This window comes from Muntiacus reevesi, chromosome 3 (genome assembly GCF_963930625.1).
Source record: "Muntiacus reevesi chromosome 3, mMunRee1.1, whole genome shotgun sequence".
Taxonomy (NCBI): Eukaryota; Metazoa; Chordata; class Mammalia; order Artiodactyla; family Cervidae; genus Muntiacus; species Muntiacus reevesi.
In genome coordinates, this window is record NC_089251.1 from 141,141,134 (window position 1) to 141,158,804 (window position 17,671).

General features: G+C 37.4%; 1 protein-coding gene across 5 annotated transcripts in view; it reads right to left on the reverse strand.

Annotated features, from left to right (window-relative positions):
* Positions 1–17,671, reverse strand: part of ADAM23 (ADAM metallopeptidase domain 23) — a 179,645-nt gene that overhangs the window by 46,393 nt on the left and 115,581 nt on the right. For all 5 annotated transcript variants that reach the window (XR_010662199.1, XM_065927689.1, XM_065927687.1 and 2 more), the window contains exons 9-13: positions 17,052–17,117; positions 6,925–6,996; positions 4,498–4,661; positions 3,374–3,458; positions 2,523–2,613 (exon numbers count right to left, since the gene is read on the reverse strand). Coding sequence is in view for 4 of the 5 variants with exons in the window: in XM_065927689.1 (XP_065783761.1) it covers positions 2,523–2,613; positions 3,374–3,458; positions 4,498–4,661; positions 6,925–6,996; positions 17,052–17,117 (478 nt within the window). In the remaining variant the exon portion in view is untranslated. The remainder of the gene's footprint in view (positions 1–2,522; positions 2,614–3,373; positions 3,459–4,497; positions 4,662–6,924; positions 6,997–17,051; positions 17,118–17,671) is intronic.

Here is a 17,671-nt window from a genome sequence, read left to right on the forward strand (position 1 = left end):
ACCTATTTTTTTTTTTTTTTTGGTTGGAAAGGAAAGGTTGCTTTAATCAGGAAGCCAGAAACTTGGGGAGAAGGCAGACTCATGTCTCAAACCAACTCTGAAGATTCTGCTTGGCCATGACAGTTTTTTATGGGAAAAGGGAGAAGAAATTTCAGTGAGTCAAGAGGGCAAGAGGTTGGATTCTGCATCGTTTTCCATTGTGTGCAGACTGCCTGACTCCTCCTGATCTTTCTTCAGATGCTATCTTGCCCAGCTGATTTGCCTGCAGGATTGCTAAGGGGCTGCTGGGGGTGGAGAGCTAGTCATTCTTTAACTCCTTAAATATTCATTGCTACTTCTTTAATCTAGGAAAATTATCAACAGCAAAACCTATTTTATTTAAATTAATATTTCTTTTTCCTTTCCAACAAGTATAGCTTGCCTCCTAAGACAACAGCTGCAAGAAATAAAATTGTGCCTCTCTTCATTTTTGTAACTCAAGAGAATTCAATTCAGTTTCTAGTTTAATGTTTAATGGAAAGTACTGTGGTCCAAGGTAGGCTTTACAAACTAGTGTTTTAGTCCAAGTGCTATCTGATGAGAGTTTCACAGGCAAGTGACTTAGCATTTCTTGGGTCTCAGGGTTTCCACCTCTAAAATGGGAAGGTATTTCTGTGCCCATCTCCCAGAATGGTACTGGGGCTCACATGAGATGGTAGCCTATGTGTTCTCTGGGAACTGCAAAACTCTACTGCACAATTCAATGAGTCCTCACTGAAGTCCTGTTAACAGAGCACACTGGACGTTAGAGAAGAGAATTCAATCTGCTATACTCAAAGCAAGCATCAGCCATAGGCTTGAAGAACACTAAGCTAAAACATACAGGAAAAGAGAGCAATCTAAAATAGAAATGTAAAGTCATCTAAATTAAATAACAATCATAAGCTTAACACAGATACCACAGATGGACATATGGATATTGTGATAGGCTAGCCTTTTCATTCATTTTTTTTTTCTATTCTCTTTTCTACAATAGACAAAGATATCTTTAAAGACTTCCTAATGGATTTTTAAAAATTCAAAATTCAGAACTAATTTATCTGAACAAACAATTCACAAAGGAATAAAGAATTCTAGAAAGGAAGGAACTATGCCTGGTATTAGTAATGAACCCTATTGCTCACCCTTCTCCATCATATGACTCAGTAAGATCTCTTAGCTGCCCCCAGCACTGGCCTCTTCTTGGTTCCAAGTTTTTCAAACAAGATTATAACAAGGTCCTACTCCTTCTGATTTTCCGGCATTGATGCCAGCCAGTGAAACCTGAATCACCTCCTTTAATACGTACTCTGGGAAAGCAAACTCTCTGAGCAAGAAATTAACAGATGAAACTTTGCTAAATGCCACCAAACTTAATGTACCCATAAAGTGATGACCTAATAGGCCCTTAAAGGAAATCAAGACATCCTGGATATAGATTTTAGTTCAAGTTTCCATAACACTATCCATTAATGACAATTATTTGATAGTAGTCAAAAAGGTATAAAGCATAGGATAATGTTAAGGTAGATATTTATCCTTTTCTTCTCTGGGGAGGTGGGTGGAGAAGGACACCTTTATTCCTAGCATCTGATATTTTCACAGAGGAGAGTAGATCTCCACTTAATTCCCAGGTAAGAGATTAGTTGGAGTGAATACCTCAGTCTTTTTTTTCCGCAGGATGATATCGTGTGCTTCCTAGGCACTTTGGCCTTCTGCCACAAAAGTGTATTATTAATAGAAACTATATTTTACTATTGTATTGCTATAAAGAGGAATATAATCCAAGTTGGATTTTATACTGATTTTAAAAGAAATTTAAAATGTTCAAGCGCCCCCCGCCCTGTCAAATCACTGTGGGCCTTTAACACTGCACCTCTAGAATCTCAGACTTGTCTTTCCATCTGCCTCTCCTCTGATTAATGAGGAAAGTGATGTCCAGTAGTCACTGGCTGTGTTTTCCTACAGGATGGGATCTGTGGCTGTTTCTACTCCATCGAGGCCCTGCTAGCTCAGTGGAGGAGTATTATACTCTATCACCTGCCCCCAGGATGGGATGCCTACACAGGAAGCTTCTCTAATGTTAATGATGGTACTATGTTGGTAAATTGCATTAGGGTTTAAGCTCCTTTTAATTCCAGATCTTTTTTTCTGATCCAACTGAGCTTGTGATGGAGCTCCACTGACATCTTGTGTCTGTATTCAACTGATTAGAACCTACAGGCTGAGTATTCACCTCTACGCACTCCAACATTCTGCAGTGTGAGAAAGAGCTGATCACGCCCTGAGAAAGGATGATTTTACAGACGTTGAAAGGGACATTTCTCCAACCCACACAGATTAAGAGTTATCTTAAATTGCTCATTTCTATCATTTGTTTAGGGAAAGGAGATATACCACAGTTAAGCTATTATGACTTAGGAATGAAAAATATTTCTTTTTTGACCGGACATGCATTATACAGACAGAATGGCACATGAAAGTAAGAAGGTCAATGTACATACTTGGCTTTCTGCTAGAAGGTTCCCATTGGATTCCAAGGTTTTGAGCCAGGCTCTGCGATAATACTTGTGCCACTGCCATTGGAAGACCATACTGTTTTTCAGAGTTGAAAGTGTGTGGGAAACATTTGAGAGAGGGCACAAAGCTAGTTATTATTTCTTAATCATTACCACATATCTTCTCAGTCCCCTAAGTAGAGCCTCACAGCATCAAAACACGGCATATGCTCCTTATCACTTCTTCCTTGCAACTGGGCCCAAGAAGCAGAAAGCCTCTCTCACTATGTGGCATCTCTCAGAACTTGATGTTTTCACATGGAAACACAAAATCATAAAAGGCTGTGCCCCATTTCACCTCATACCAAACCGAGAATAAATTCAACTTACTACAAATCTGTCAAGAGAAGTCTCCACTGAATGATGGCTACTGGGATAATCTAGTACCATTATATATTCAGGAACTGACCAAGGTTTAGATTTAGTTGGTTCTACTTGGAGGGTGTGTTAAACCTAACATGGGCAGAAGAGCAGATAATTCTTTAAAAAGTCATAACAGAAGGATTAACAAGATTATAAAAACTTATCTACAGAGGCCAAGAAATTTCTGGGCCAATCTTCAGTTTGCATCTGCCTGACAAATATGAAAGACTATCATTATGATATGAAACAAAAGCTCTTTTCTAACACTAAAGATCACTTTGGGTTCTATTTACTAATACAAACCACTTACACTATATTCTCAATGTCATTATCATTTTAAATAGGTCTGAGAAGGGATGTAAACTAGGCCATAGGGAAGAAAGAAATCAGATGCACAGATAAAGATCTACTTTAGGAAAATTGATAACATTTACCTCATTCACACCAACTCCCCTTGTGTGAGAACAGACACCTCCAAAGTAACTCAGGCTGCTTCTCTTATAGTGGAATGTCACACGCCTTAGGAAAAATAAGTGCTATTAGGAAACCAATGTAGTGACCATTATATTTCAATTTTATTCCATTCATATTCCAATTGATTCCTTTAATTCCAACTTTATTCCATTAACAGTAAATTTGAACACATCTATTCTCCTACACCGAATACCCCAAACCAACCTTCCTTCAGGAAGCCAAAAACTACATTTTAAATACCTCTAAATGTATGTTACCATAAATACCTTTAATGTTATGTTAAGTAATCTCAGTTGAGGCAAAATCAATTGAGCACCTCACTAAGCACCACACACTGGCACAGACATTGAGGGCACAAAGATAGAGACCACAGTCCTTGATTTTTTTTAGTAGAGACCATCTAGTAGTTATACAAAATATTGACAATTGTAAATTGCTGGTTAAACACTGAGAGAACAGCAAAGAGTAACAGGAGAGAATAAAGAAGGAAGAAGGACTTCGGTTGGTTTGATCCCAGGACAGAACCTTAGAGGACTGTCCGAAAACAGCTTAACTACCAGTGGGGAAGTGAGCAACTCATCAGAAGTAAACAAGGTATCCCCTTTCTTTAGTGATGGAACATCAATTTTACTCAGTAGTTCATTTCAAAAGACTATCTATCCTAGACCCTCTTACAGCTCATTGTGGCCACTGTGATAAAGATCTAGTAAATGATTTGTTGATGAAATTGATACATGCACGTTTTCAGGAAATCTACTAAGACGGGTTAGCTGGAGGGAGGGTCCTTTCACACTTGTCCCTGCCTGGCATTCCTATTGCCTGTGATGAAGGTTGGAGTGTCAGCAGCTGTTCTGAGTCATGAGCTGACCTTGAGGATGGAAGGTCTGAAGGGAGGGAAATGCTCTGAAAGTAGATCTCATGACTGTGGAACCACTGTTTCAACACCGGGCAGCCTACTTCTGTGCTTCTTATGTAACAGAGGAATCAACCTCAATCTTGTTCAGGATGGATTTACCATACATAACCTAACTGATACAATAAAGGGATAGAGAGCAACATCAAGCCAAGGGCTGGGAATACATACGAGATGAGATGCACAGCATCAGCACGCTGCCTGATACGCTGCCGGTATTTGGAGAACTCGTGGAGCATCTGCACGAGGTTGGTGGTGATGTCAATGTGATCCCTCTCGGTCCAGGTCTCCACCGCCACCAGGACAACCCTGGTATTAAGCTGCTCCTTGTAAATCTGAGGGTAGACAACAGGACAGGTGCAGGAGGAAACACTGGGTCAAACATGCACAATCAGTGATTCAGAGTCAGCGGAAGGACAGGAGGGGAGGTGAGAGGAGAACATGAGGTCAGAACTGGCTCATCAGAGAGAATCTTCTTTTCCTTTCTCTTTTTCAAGAGCAAAAAAAAAAAAAAGAAAGAAAGAACAGTCACAAAGTTCAGCCTCTCGTATAGAGTTACTTCAATCCCCAATCAGCACTTTTAGTAGCCAGCATCTCTCTAGGGCATCACAGACCTAAAGTATGGCCATAAATTCAAATCAGGGTTCAGCAAAATCACTCTTCCAAACCTCAGGGAATAACAGGTTGGAGTCTGATATACTCGCTCTGAGTACGTGTGATATGATCAGTTATTCCTGCAGGATTGGAACAGATCACTAAATCCTTGGACAAGCATTAACACAAGCATTGGCTTGTCCTTGGAATCCTTGTTATATGAAAAGCAAAATAACACTGGGAGAGAAACAAATTTGAGGCCAAAAAGAGGGAAGAGCAGACTTATATTACCCATGTCCCTCTCACTACAGAGTGACATCACTCACAATATTTAAATTATAACTTTCTGCTCTTTCTCTCCTTTTGGCCCAATAGCTAAAGAATTCACTCATGTAAGCAATTTCGATAAATGTTTTGTCCTGTTTTCAAGCTAATTAAGAAAATAATGGATGACTTTAGAACACACTGAAGAAACACCATCATGCCTAAATTAACCTGATGCTATAATGATTTTACAACAAGAAGTAAGTTAAATGTCATGTCTTTGAAAAAATAGTTGGTCAACCTCAGAACCTTGTATGACAACTCAAAATAAAAATGACACATTGCAAGATGTGATTCTATTCAGCCATGGTGAAATGACAAAACATGAAGATTCCACCAAGTAAATAGCTGGGGCATGGGAAAAGTGAGGTTTAATATTCTCTTTTTCACATCCACTTATACTTATCCTCTGAGAAGACTGACAAGGGCCAAAATTAAAGGAAATTAATAAACCCGGTGATAACTGGCTTTCAGAATTTCAATCTTAACTCTACATGACATTCTCTTACCCTCTCCCCATATTATTCTGTTCCACCGTTCCCGTGCCAAGTTGCTTCAGCTGTGTCCAACTCTTTGCAACCCTATGGACTGTAGCCCACCAGGCTTCTCTGTCCATGGGAGTCTCCAGAAAAGAATACCAGAGTGGGTTGCTATTTCCTTCTAAGGGGATCTTCCCGACCCGGAGATTGAACCTGGGTCTCCTGCAGCCTCGGCACTGCAGGTGGATTCTTTACTGCTGGGCCACCAGGAAAGCCCACCTGTGCCTACTAGGTATTACATGAGTGTTTAGATGATTAAAGGCTTTTGAACTGTTTAAATTTAAGGCAAAAAAGAACACGGTTCTTTGGGAAAAAATAGTATCATTTAGATATTAAGCAAATTATAATGTTTTTCCCAGTTAAGAGGGAATATACAATAAATATCAGATAAATATATATATATTTAGCTTGCAAAACAGAACTTTACATTAGAATACACAAAATATTGTGCTGTTTATTTATAACTATTCAAATTGAATTATTTATTGGAACACAATGAATCATATTCACACTTATGGATTTCCTATCAGAATGAGAAGAGGAAAAAATACGAACAATTTAGGGATTAGAAGCCTTTTTTAAGAAGATATATATTTTACTTTTAAATTATCTCTATTTGGGAACTGCACTTAACTTTGTCATCTAAAAATACAGTCTGAAGCAGTCTCATAGGAACACTAAGAAAATAAATTTGGGTTCTTTTAAAAAAAATTTTGTACTGCCTATATTCACCAAACATAATCCACATCAATCTACTAGTTTTTCTGCCATATATTTAAGATGATAAGCTCAGCTGATTATTATTAACAAAGCCTCACTTGCCAAGTTTAATTTACACTTGTTCTGTAGCTAATTTTCTCTACGTTTTGTCCTCCATAGACTCTGGTGAAAATAATATCTAGATATCACCCAGAAGGAACATCAGTGCAACTTTGGGATCCCAAGAATAACTCAACAATCCCCTGAAACTCTGATGACACTGCTCTTTGTGATTCAAACCAGTCTATAATTTCTTAGCCAGATGAGCTTAAGGATAGTGTTTTTAATTTTGTCCCAGAAACAACTAAAGCAACAAGTAAATAATGGAGATATAAACCATTCCATCTTGGAAAAACAGGTTCAAGAAAACCAGGATACTTACAGAATCCACAAGGTTGACCACAGACTTTGCAAAGTTGTTCGCATGTGCAAGAGAAGAACGACACTTCTTATACTGGGGTCGGGAGGAGGGGGGACGGGGGGGAAGGGAGACAAAGACCAGTCACTGTCAAACCATAATTTAATGATAAATTTTCAAAATTCCATAAAAACAGGAATCTGACAGCAAGAGTAGAAACGGGAATTAAAAATACTGACTTCATTTTGTGCTGGATTTGGACATACCACTGTTCTTATTTTATTTCTCCGTTAAGCAGGAAAAGTATAACTGTCTAAAATACCCATGATGAAACCAACACAACATTGTAAAGCAGTTATCCTCCAACTTTAAAAATTAATTAACTAGTTAATTAATTTTTAAAAATACCCATGATGTTCTGGGTAATGGGGAGGGCCAAGTGATTCTGTGTGAGAAACTTCACACTTGAGCAGTAAGCTGTTAACCACTCTCAATGTCTAACAAATGCAATCCTTTTTAAATCTGTTACTTGACTTTACCAGTTTATAAAGAGTGTAGACCAAGAAATTTAATCCCTACAGGACACCCTTCTCATTTGAATTCAATCTCATACAAAGATCAAGAAGATTTCTTAGGCAACACTTTAGATTCAGTTCACACTATGGACTGCAAAATGTATACCTTGCATAATAAAACATACATTTTAATATATCCTTTCAGAAGAATACCTCCTCCAAACGAAGCCTTTTGCTTTTGACAGCTCAGAAGTCAAAGAAGAGACAGAAAGTACAAATGAAATGTGCCAACAGTATGGTTGTTTACTGTTATTTATGACCAGTTAAGAAAATTAAGTAAATTAATAGAATAATTACATAACATCTGAAGGGCTACAGTTTTAGTAAGGAGTACTTAGCTTAACATGGCTTTGAGAGGACATTTGAAAAGTAAAGTTTACCACAAGCAGATCATGGCCTCTGTTGAGGAAAAAGAAAAACATCTTCAAAACTACCAAATAAGGTATGCACCATATCTTTAAAATTTGACTTCAATTATAATTATTAAAAACTGCAGTTTTCATAATATTCTTTTTTTCTCTTTGGTCCATTTTTACACTATAAGTTTGTCAGAATCCCTTTATTTCATTCTCTTTAACCCTGTTACTATGTTTTTAAAATGAAGAGTATGTCTTAATGTTGATCTATCTGATATAAAATTTTTATAATACCAAGCATACTGACAACCCATGATGAATGTGCAATAAATTAGTATTGTGTTATTAGGAGCATCATTAATTTATGGCTATTTATATTTATAATATTTGCTATGGTGTGAATATTTGTGTGCTGCACAAATTTATGCTAAAATTTCAAACTCCAAAATGTTGGTATTTAGGTGGGACCTTTGACCAGTACTTAAGTTATGAGGATGGGATCTTCATGAATGGGATTAGTGCCTTATAAAAAAAAGTCTCTAAAGAGATCCCTAGTCCCTTCCACCATGTGAGGATACAGTGAGATATTTTAACAGGTGTGTTTAAACTTAGCACAAAGAAGTTGCTGTAAAGAGCTCAGCATTTTAAGTTGCCTAGCCAATTACACAAGCTGAAAAATTTCAAAAATATCTTTAAAAGTAAAAGCAAAAGTCTCAACATTAAGTCTCTTGGGGGTGATGAAATATTTGGAAACTGGATAGAGGTAATGGATGCACAACTAAATGCCACTGAAATGCACACTTTAAAAAAGTCCTGACATTAAGAAGTACTTGTGACAAAAAGAAAGGGAAAATATTAGTTGACATCTTATTCTAGGGCAGTGGTGGTACATATCCAAATGAATTTGTTTTGCTTCTGAACATTAATTTGTCCTTTGGGGATATGTCCTTTTATAGTATAATGAACATGGAAAGTATGACATGCAAGTTAAAAAATGAGAACTTCAAAAGTCTATCAGAATGTGATGTTTTTTATTTCATATTTGTAACTTCCACCTCTTTCTTTTTAGAAAGATTACTCTGCTTGCTGTGAGGGGATTGAATTAGAGAGTCAAGAATGGAAGAAGAGACATCTGTTGGGAAAATATTGTAATAGTCCAGGTTAAAAAATAATGAAGACAGGACACCCATGTAGGATATGGAAGATAAGGAAAGAGAGTAAAAGATGACTCTGAGGTTTTGAACTAGAATAGCTGGGGTGGAGGCGGGGGAGTGCCATTTAAAATGATGAGAAAGACTAGGGATAAAGCAGCTTAGGACTAAGGAACCAAGAGTTCTGATTTATAATGTGAGATGTCTACCCAATATTGAAGTAGGCAGTCAGATATATTAACAGAACTATGGAACTCAGCAGGTTAGAGTATAAAGTTGAGAGTGATGAATTTAAGTCACGATATAATTTAAAAACTTAGAACTGGAAGTGGTCGCTTGAGGGAAAGTTATAGAAAGAAAAGAGAGCCCAAACCAAGCTATGAGGCATTCTTAAAATTCTAAAGGCCAAACATAAAAGACTAAGAAGAAACGGCCAATGATGTAAGACAGCTATTGTGTCATAGAAGCAGAAAAATGAAGACAATATTTCAAATAGGAAAGAATAAACAACTGTGTCCAATGCTGCTGAGAAGACAAGTATGACAAGGAAAAAGAGTAACCACTAGGTTTATTCACTTGAAATTCCGTATAATTGGGTACCTAGGATTTATTAGGATCTATGATTAGGGTTTCTCCTACAACAAATATTGGCCATCCTCAGTGTGGTAAGTTTTATCATCCCCATTTATAAATGTGGAAAGTGAGGCTCAGAGAGGATAAATAATTATTCAAGATCAAACAGCTGGAATTCAATGCTTACTCTGGGTTGACGTAAGAGATAAACTGGATAACAAGTAATATAAAATAGTTTATGTGCATGCCTAATAAATCATGATCATTGATGAGAAATCATAATTTGTTGGGGTACCTATAAAATATGTGCGTGCATGCTAAGTCACTTCAGTTGTATCCGACTCTTGGCAATCGCATGGCCTGTAGTCTGCGGTTTTCTCCAGCCAAGAATGCTGGAGTGGGGGACTTCCCACTCCAGTGGGAAGTACAGTGGTTAAGATTCCTGGCTTTCACTACAGGGGGCACAAGTTTGATCCCTGGGTGGGGAATCAAGCTCCCACATGCCACACCCTGTGGCCAAAAAAAAAAAAAAATAAGAAAATACTGAAGTGGGTTGCCGTGCCCTCCTCCTGGGGATCTTCCTGACCCAGAGATAGAACCCACATCTCTATGTCTCCTGCACTGGCAGGTGGGTTCTTTACCACTAGTTTCGCCTGGGAAGCCCTATAAAATATAAGTGGCTTTTAAATAAGGAAAACCACATGAGGTTTAAATTGAAATATATGAGTTATCATTACATATTTTCACCTATTGACTTATACATAAAGATATAGTAACAATGTAGAAAAACATTTGTTTTTCATGCACTTTAAAATATTTCAATTAGTTTTCTAATAGAAAAAAGTGTTTCATATTTATATTAATATTTAGCTTAAGCAGCTCGAAGAAATGTTTGCAGACCCCTATCAAGGCTATAATTGGCTCACAAATTAGACTCTGCCAGCCTGCTGCTAAAATGGTTTACACAAAATTGAGAGATTTTTTTCTAATTGAAAGCTACTGATAATATATGATGCTTGTTCCAAGTAAGTTATCTGCATTTTTTCAGGAAGGCAATATTAGGTTACTCTGAATTAAAGAGGTATGCTTGAAAGTAAATGTAGGCAAAATGTTTCTATTTCCTGCATGAATGAGAATTAATTATACACACAAAGAAAAATATGCAATCTCCATTTATGAACTAATTTATTTTCACATTTTCCGATTGCTGAGAATAATTTACATTTAAAGTGTCAAATCTGCTTCTCCTTTCTGAACAAGCACAATTCTTAAGATATTTGATTTTTGAATGAAATAATGCTATTTGCAGCAACATGGATGGCCCTAGAGAACATCTTACTGAGTGAAGTCAGAGATAGACAAACATCATATAATACCACTCATAAATCTTTAAGAAAAGATTCTTTAATCTTTAAAATTTTAAAAGTAGAATCTTTTTAAAAAAGGTACAAATGAACCTATTTACAAAACAGACAGAGTTAAATATGTAGAAAACAAGCTTATGGTTATTTAGTGTTAGTCACTCAGTCGTGTACAATTCTTTGTGACCCCATGGACTATAGCCCTCCAGGCTCCTCTGTCGCTGGGGTTTCTCAGGCAAGAATACTGGAGTGGGTAACATTCCCCTCCCTAGGAGTTCTTCCCGACCCAGGGATTGAACCTGGGTCTCCCGAATTGCAGGCAGATTCTTTACCAATTGAGCAACCAGGGAAGCCCCAAACTTATGGTTACCAGGAAGGAAAGGTGGGTAGGGATAAACTGGAAGATTGGGATTGACATATTCACACTGCTATGTGTAAAACAGATAACTGATAAAGACCTACAATACAGCACAAGGAACTCTACTCAAGACTCTATAATGGTCTGTATAGGAAAAGAATCTAAAAATGAGCAGATATCTTATATGTATAGGAATAACTGATTCACTCTGTGGTACACCTGAAACTAACACAATGTTGTAAGTCATCTATATTCCAATAAAAATTATTTTAAAAATATTTGCTTTTTGAAAAAAAATTAAAATTAGAGCTTGATTTTCAACCTGAGGGTTACAGTTATGAAAATAAATGTGTGGCCTCATGTAGCACAAAGATTATAAGATGAGCACTCTCAGAGAGAAGACATTCTAAAACCCAATAGCAAACATCCAGGTATTAAAAAATAGATGTCAGGCTTTCCTGGCAGTCTAGTGCTTAAGACTCCATGCTTCTACTGCAGGGTGTACAGGTTCAGTCTCTGGTCAGGGAGGTCCCCACCTGTTGTGTAGTGCAGCCAAAATCATTTTTTTAAATAAATGCCAATTATTCTAGTTTAGTTTTACTTTGACACTCAAATTTAAGTACCTGATCCATATTCTGATTTATCCCTTATTAAGTATTCAAATTCAAAAACTATCTTCATCTCATATAAAGCACATCTTTAAAAAATAACTTTTTTCAACTCTCATTTCATGAATTTCTGGGTGGATCATAACAAACTGGAAAATTCTTAAAGAGATGGGAATACCAGGCCACCTTACCTGTCTCCTGTGAAACCTATACACAGGTCATGAAGCAACAGTTAGAATCAGACATGAACAACAGACTGGTTCAAAACTGGGAAAGGAGTACATCAAGGGTGTATATTGTCACCCTGCTTATTTAACTTATATGTAGAGTACATCATGAGAAACTCTGGGCTGGATGAATCACAAGCTGGAATCAAGATTGCCTGGAGAAATATCAACAACCTCAGATATGCAGATGATACCACCTTAACAGCAGAAAGTGAAGAACAAAAGAGCCCCTTGATGAAGGTAAAAGAGGAGAGTGAAAAAAGCTGGCTTAAAACTCAACATTCAAATAATTAAGCTCATGGCATCCAGTCCCATCACTTCATGGCAAACAGATGGGGGAAAAGTGGAAATAGTGATAGATTTTATTTTCTTGGGCTCCAAAATCACTACAGATGATGACTGCAGCCATGAAATATTTATTTGAACATTTTTTAATGTGTTTATTTTCTTTTTTTACTTTATTTTTTTATTTATTTTTATTAGTTGGAGGCTAATTACTTTACAATATTGTAGTGGTTTTTGCCATACATTGACATGAATCAGCCATGGATTTACATGTGTTCCCCCTCCCAATCCCCCTTACACCTCCTTCCCCATCCCATCCCTCTAGGTCTTCCCAGTGCATCAGTCCTGAGCATTTGTCTCATGCATCCAACCTGGGCTGGTGATCTGTCTCACCCTAGATAGTATGCTTGTTTCAACGCTATTCTCTCAGAACATCCCACCCTCACCTTCTCCCACAGAGTTCAAAAGTCTGTTCTGTACATCTGTGTCTCTTTTTCTGTTTTGCATATAGGGTTATCGTTACCATCTTTTTAAATTCCATATATATGCATTAGTATACTGTATTGGTGTTTATCTTTCTGGCTTACTTCACTCTGTATAATGGGCTCCAGTTTCATCCATCTCATTAGAACTGATTCAAATGAATTCTTTTTAATGTGCAGCCATCAAATTAAAAGTAGCTTGCTCCTTGGAAGAAAAGCTATGACAAACCTAGACAGCATATTAAAAAGCTGAGACATCACTTTGCTGACAAGGGTCTGTATAGTCAAAGTGAAAGTGAAAGTTGCTCAGTCATGTCCAACTCTTTGCAACCCCATATACAGTTCATAGAATTCTCCAGGCCAGAATACTGCAGCAGGCAGCCTTTCCCTTCTCCAGGGGATCTTTCCAACCCAGGGATCGAACCCTGGTCTCTCACATTGCAGGCGGATTCTTTACCAGCTGAGCCACAAGCGAAGCCCGATAATACTAGAATGGATAGCCTATCCCTTCTCCAGCAGATCTTCCCAACCCAGGAATAGAACTGGGGTTTCCTGCACTGCAGGCGAATTCTTCATCAACTGAGCTATCAGGGTTTTTCCAGTAGTCATGTGTGGATGTGAGAGTTGGACCATAAAGAAGGCTGAGCACTGAAGCTTTCAAATTGTGGTGCTGGGGAAGACTTTTGACAGTCCCTTGGATGGCAAGAAGATCAAACCACTCAATCCTAAAGGAAATCAACCCTGAATATTCACTGGAAGGATTGATGCTGAAGCTGAAGTGCCAATACTTTGGCCTCCTGATATAGAAAGCAGACTCATTGGAAAAGACCTGATGCTGGAAAAGATTGAGTGCACGAGAAGAAAGGGGTAACAGAAGATGAGATGGCTGGATGGCATCACCAACTCAAAGCACATGAGTTTAAGCAAACTCTGGGAGATAGTGAAGGACACGGAAGGCAAGGGTGCTGCAATCCATGAGGTTGCAAAGAGTTGGACACAACTTAGCGACTAAACAACAACAACTCTCAAAAGAAAAAAAATTCTTATAAAATGACCCAGTTATCTGGGACTATTATGAGCTAGAATCCAGTTTGGTCTAAGAAAAGGAATCTATCTAGTTCTTTGCACCGAAGCAGCATTTATTTAACTAGCAGAAATCTAACAAGAACCAACTATATAGCACTACTGCTGCTGGTAGGTTGCTCAGTCATGTCCAACTCTTTGCAACTCCATGGACTGTAGCCTGCCAGGTTCCTCTGTCCATGGGGTTTCCCAGGCACAAATACTGGAATGGGTTGACATTTCCTTCTTCAGAGGATTTTCCTGACCCAGGGACGAAACCCGCATCTCCTGCTTGTCAGACATCTCCTGGTGGGCAGGCAGATTCTTTACCACTGGGCCACCTAGGAAGCACACTGCATAGCATAAGGAACTGTATTTAATATCTTGTGACAACACGTAATGGAAAAGAATCTGCGTAACGGAATCATTTTGCCATACACCTGAAACACTGTAAATCAACTATACTTCAATTTAAAAAAACAGTAGACATCTTCTCAAGTAATTTATTTCTACTTTAGGCCTTATTACCATCCAATAATAAAGGCTTTCTTTTTTCTTTCATTTCATAACATGTATTCCCTCCAAACTTATCAGAGTGAATTATAGTTTTTTTTCTGGTTTCAAACACAGATGTACTCATGCCTAATTCTCACTTTAGTGATAACAATAAAACAAATTACTAAGACTTACCATTAAAAGACTGGTAGCCTAAATAAGGTAACTTTATCACAGAATATAAATAATATTAGAAATATTCTATCTACAAAACAATATTTTAAAGGTGAGCACTATTTTATTATTCATAAACAAAGACAAGATTATTTAAAGGCTTCCCATTTTAAAATATATAAAAATAAATTCAAAATATATAACTCTCTAAATTAATCATGCTTCCTATTTGTACAGTTTCTGAAATCTGCTCTTTGATTGATGGCTTCATGAATCTTCCTAACAGAGTCATGGAACAAGAGATTGGAATTGCAAGTCATGGGTTGGAGAATTTGTCTATCAATTACCAGCTATATGTGAATGCTCTTTGTGAATTTAAAGGTAATGTATATATCTTAATTATTATTTTCACTACTGTAAAAATATTGTACACTGGATGTTGGGAAAAGTTTAGGCTTCTAAAATAATTTTACAATATGCCTAAAGATTGAGAAGTAGATGGAAATAATCTCAAAGTTCCAATCAACAAAAATAATTCAGATAAAAAATTATCTTGGCATTTCAAGGAAATTAATGTCCTTCAGAAAGTCATATTTTAGCCTTTGTTATCTAAAACGGCTATCTACACATTCGGTTTTCCTTTCTATCACACAAGATCTGTCCTAAATTGTACACAATTCTGCTTCCTACTAACATTCAATCAATGTACTTAAAAGCTACTGGTTCAAAACATAAGTCTGCATATCTTACTAAGAGGGATGCTACTGAATAACTTCATAGTCAACATAATTGAGCCAGTACTTGGTAATTAATGGAAAACATCAGTTAAAGCAGAGACCCAAAAAAGGTTTAAATATAAATTAAATCAACATTTTTAAAAACATCTAGTTTTAAGGGCTTTTCTGCTGGTTAGAATTTCACATAATAGTCCCTTGGACAGCAAGGAGATCAAAACAGTCAAATCCTAAAGGAAATCAATCCTGAATATTCATTGGAAGGACTGATGCTGAAGCTGAAGCTCCAATACTTTGGCCACCTGATACGAAGACCTGACTCATTAGAAAAGACCCTGATGCTGGGAAAGATTGAAGGCAGGAGGAGAAGGGGATGACAGAGTATGAGCTGGTTGAATGGCATCACCAACTCAATGGACATAAGTTTGAGCAAGCTCCAGGAGTTGGTGATGGACAGGGAAGCCTGGAGTTGCTGCAGTCCATGGGGTCGAAAAGAGTCAGACACAACAGCAATAGGTATATACATTATATAAAATCTAACCTAATAGGTTTACTAACCTAATTTTGATTTCCTTAAAGAAAAACAAGGACTTAAAAGATATTTCCAAACAATCTGAATTTTTGCTGCAATTTTTTACAAGTTTTTCCCTATACCTGACTTGTAGGTGTGTCTTAACAGTCCCATCTTTATAAAGTCTCTCCAAAAATGTAACTTAGCTTTTATAAAGCAAATTATTCTTTGTCTTAGTTTATACAGCTTAAAAAACTGAATTATGTAATTACATCAAAAATTACAAGTGCCCTAAACTGTTTGAAAAGGGGGGCAGTAGGGTACTGGAGCCAGCTCCCACCAGTTCACATGAGCTAACTGAATACATCTTTCCCAGGTCCTCATTTAATGACATCACTTTGGTAGCTTGAAATCAGCCATGGAAGAGTATTTACACCATGGATATCAGCAAACATTTTTTTAACATTTTTTATTGGAGTATAGTTGATTTACAATGTTGCATTAGTTTCAGGTGTACACCAAAGTGAATCAGTTATACATACACATATATTTACTTTTATAGAGTATTGAGTAGAGTTCCCTGTGCTATACAATAGAACCTTATTAGTTAACCTATTTTATATATATCTAATAGTGTCAGCAAACATTTTAAATCAAAGTTTTTTTTTTTTTTCAGAGAACCAAGTGTTAAGCATTTACCAGCATACCACAAGTATTAGGTATAAAGTCGTACTGCAGTATCCAAGGATGGTTGGTTCTAGGAGCCCCTAAAGATGCCGGCTGCCGTCTATGGAGTCGCACAGAGTCAGACACGACTGAATCGACTTAGCAGCAGCAGCAGCAGCAGCAAAAATGTCAAAATCCTGATGCTCAAGGACTTTATATAAAATTGTTCAGTACATTACAGTAGATTCAGTCGGCCATCTGTATCTGTGGATTCAACTGTACTAGCAAACAGCCTACTGACCAAGACCCTTCAGGAGGCTCTGGGCTTCAGCCAAGATATTTTATAAGGAAAGTGGTTCAGCAGAGTACAGTTAAGAATATTCCTACTTTATCCTCAAGAAGGGCCAATGGAGGATAGTAAATATTCTTCACATGTATTTTAAGTATTTTACTTTGACAGACGTTAACAGAAGATTATTGTTGTTTCTTAAGTAAACTGTCCAGTCTAAAACCCATTGATTCTGTATTCTTACCGTTTTGTGATCATTAACAATCATTAGTTCCAAATATTTCATTTCTTCAAACACACCACGGGATGGCTGTAGAAAATAAAAATATGTGATTAGAATGGTGGTTAAAGAAAATATCTCTAATGCTGGCTGTTAAATGCAAGACTGACTTAGAATTTCAGAAGAACTCTTTGCTGCTCACTTTATGAACACCCTCAAAGAAACCTGGTCAGGGAAATGGAAGGAAAAAGTGACTATGAAGTGTGGGTAAACATACAATTGGGCTTCCCTGGTGGCTCAGTGGTAAAGAATCTGCCTGCCAATGTAGGAGACATGGGTTTGATCCCTGGTCCAGAAAGATCCTTTGGAGAAGGAAATGGCAACCCACTCTAGTATTCTTGCTTGAAGAACCCATATAGTCCGTAGGGTCACAAAGAGTCAGACACGACTTAGCAACTGAACAAAAAAGACATAACATACAATCGGGCTTCCTCAGTGGATTAGTGATAAAATATCTGCCTGCAATGCAGGAGACTTGCAGAAGACATGGGTTTGATCCCTGGGTGAGGAAGATCCCCTGGAAGAGGAACTGGACACCCACTCCAATATTTCTGCCTGAAGACCAGCATGGATAGAGGAGCCTG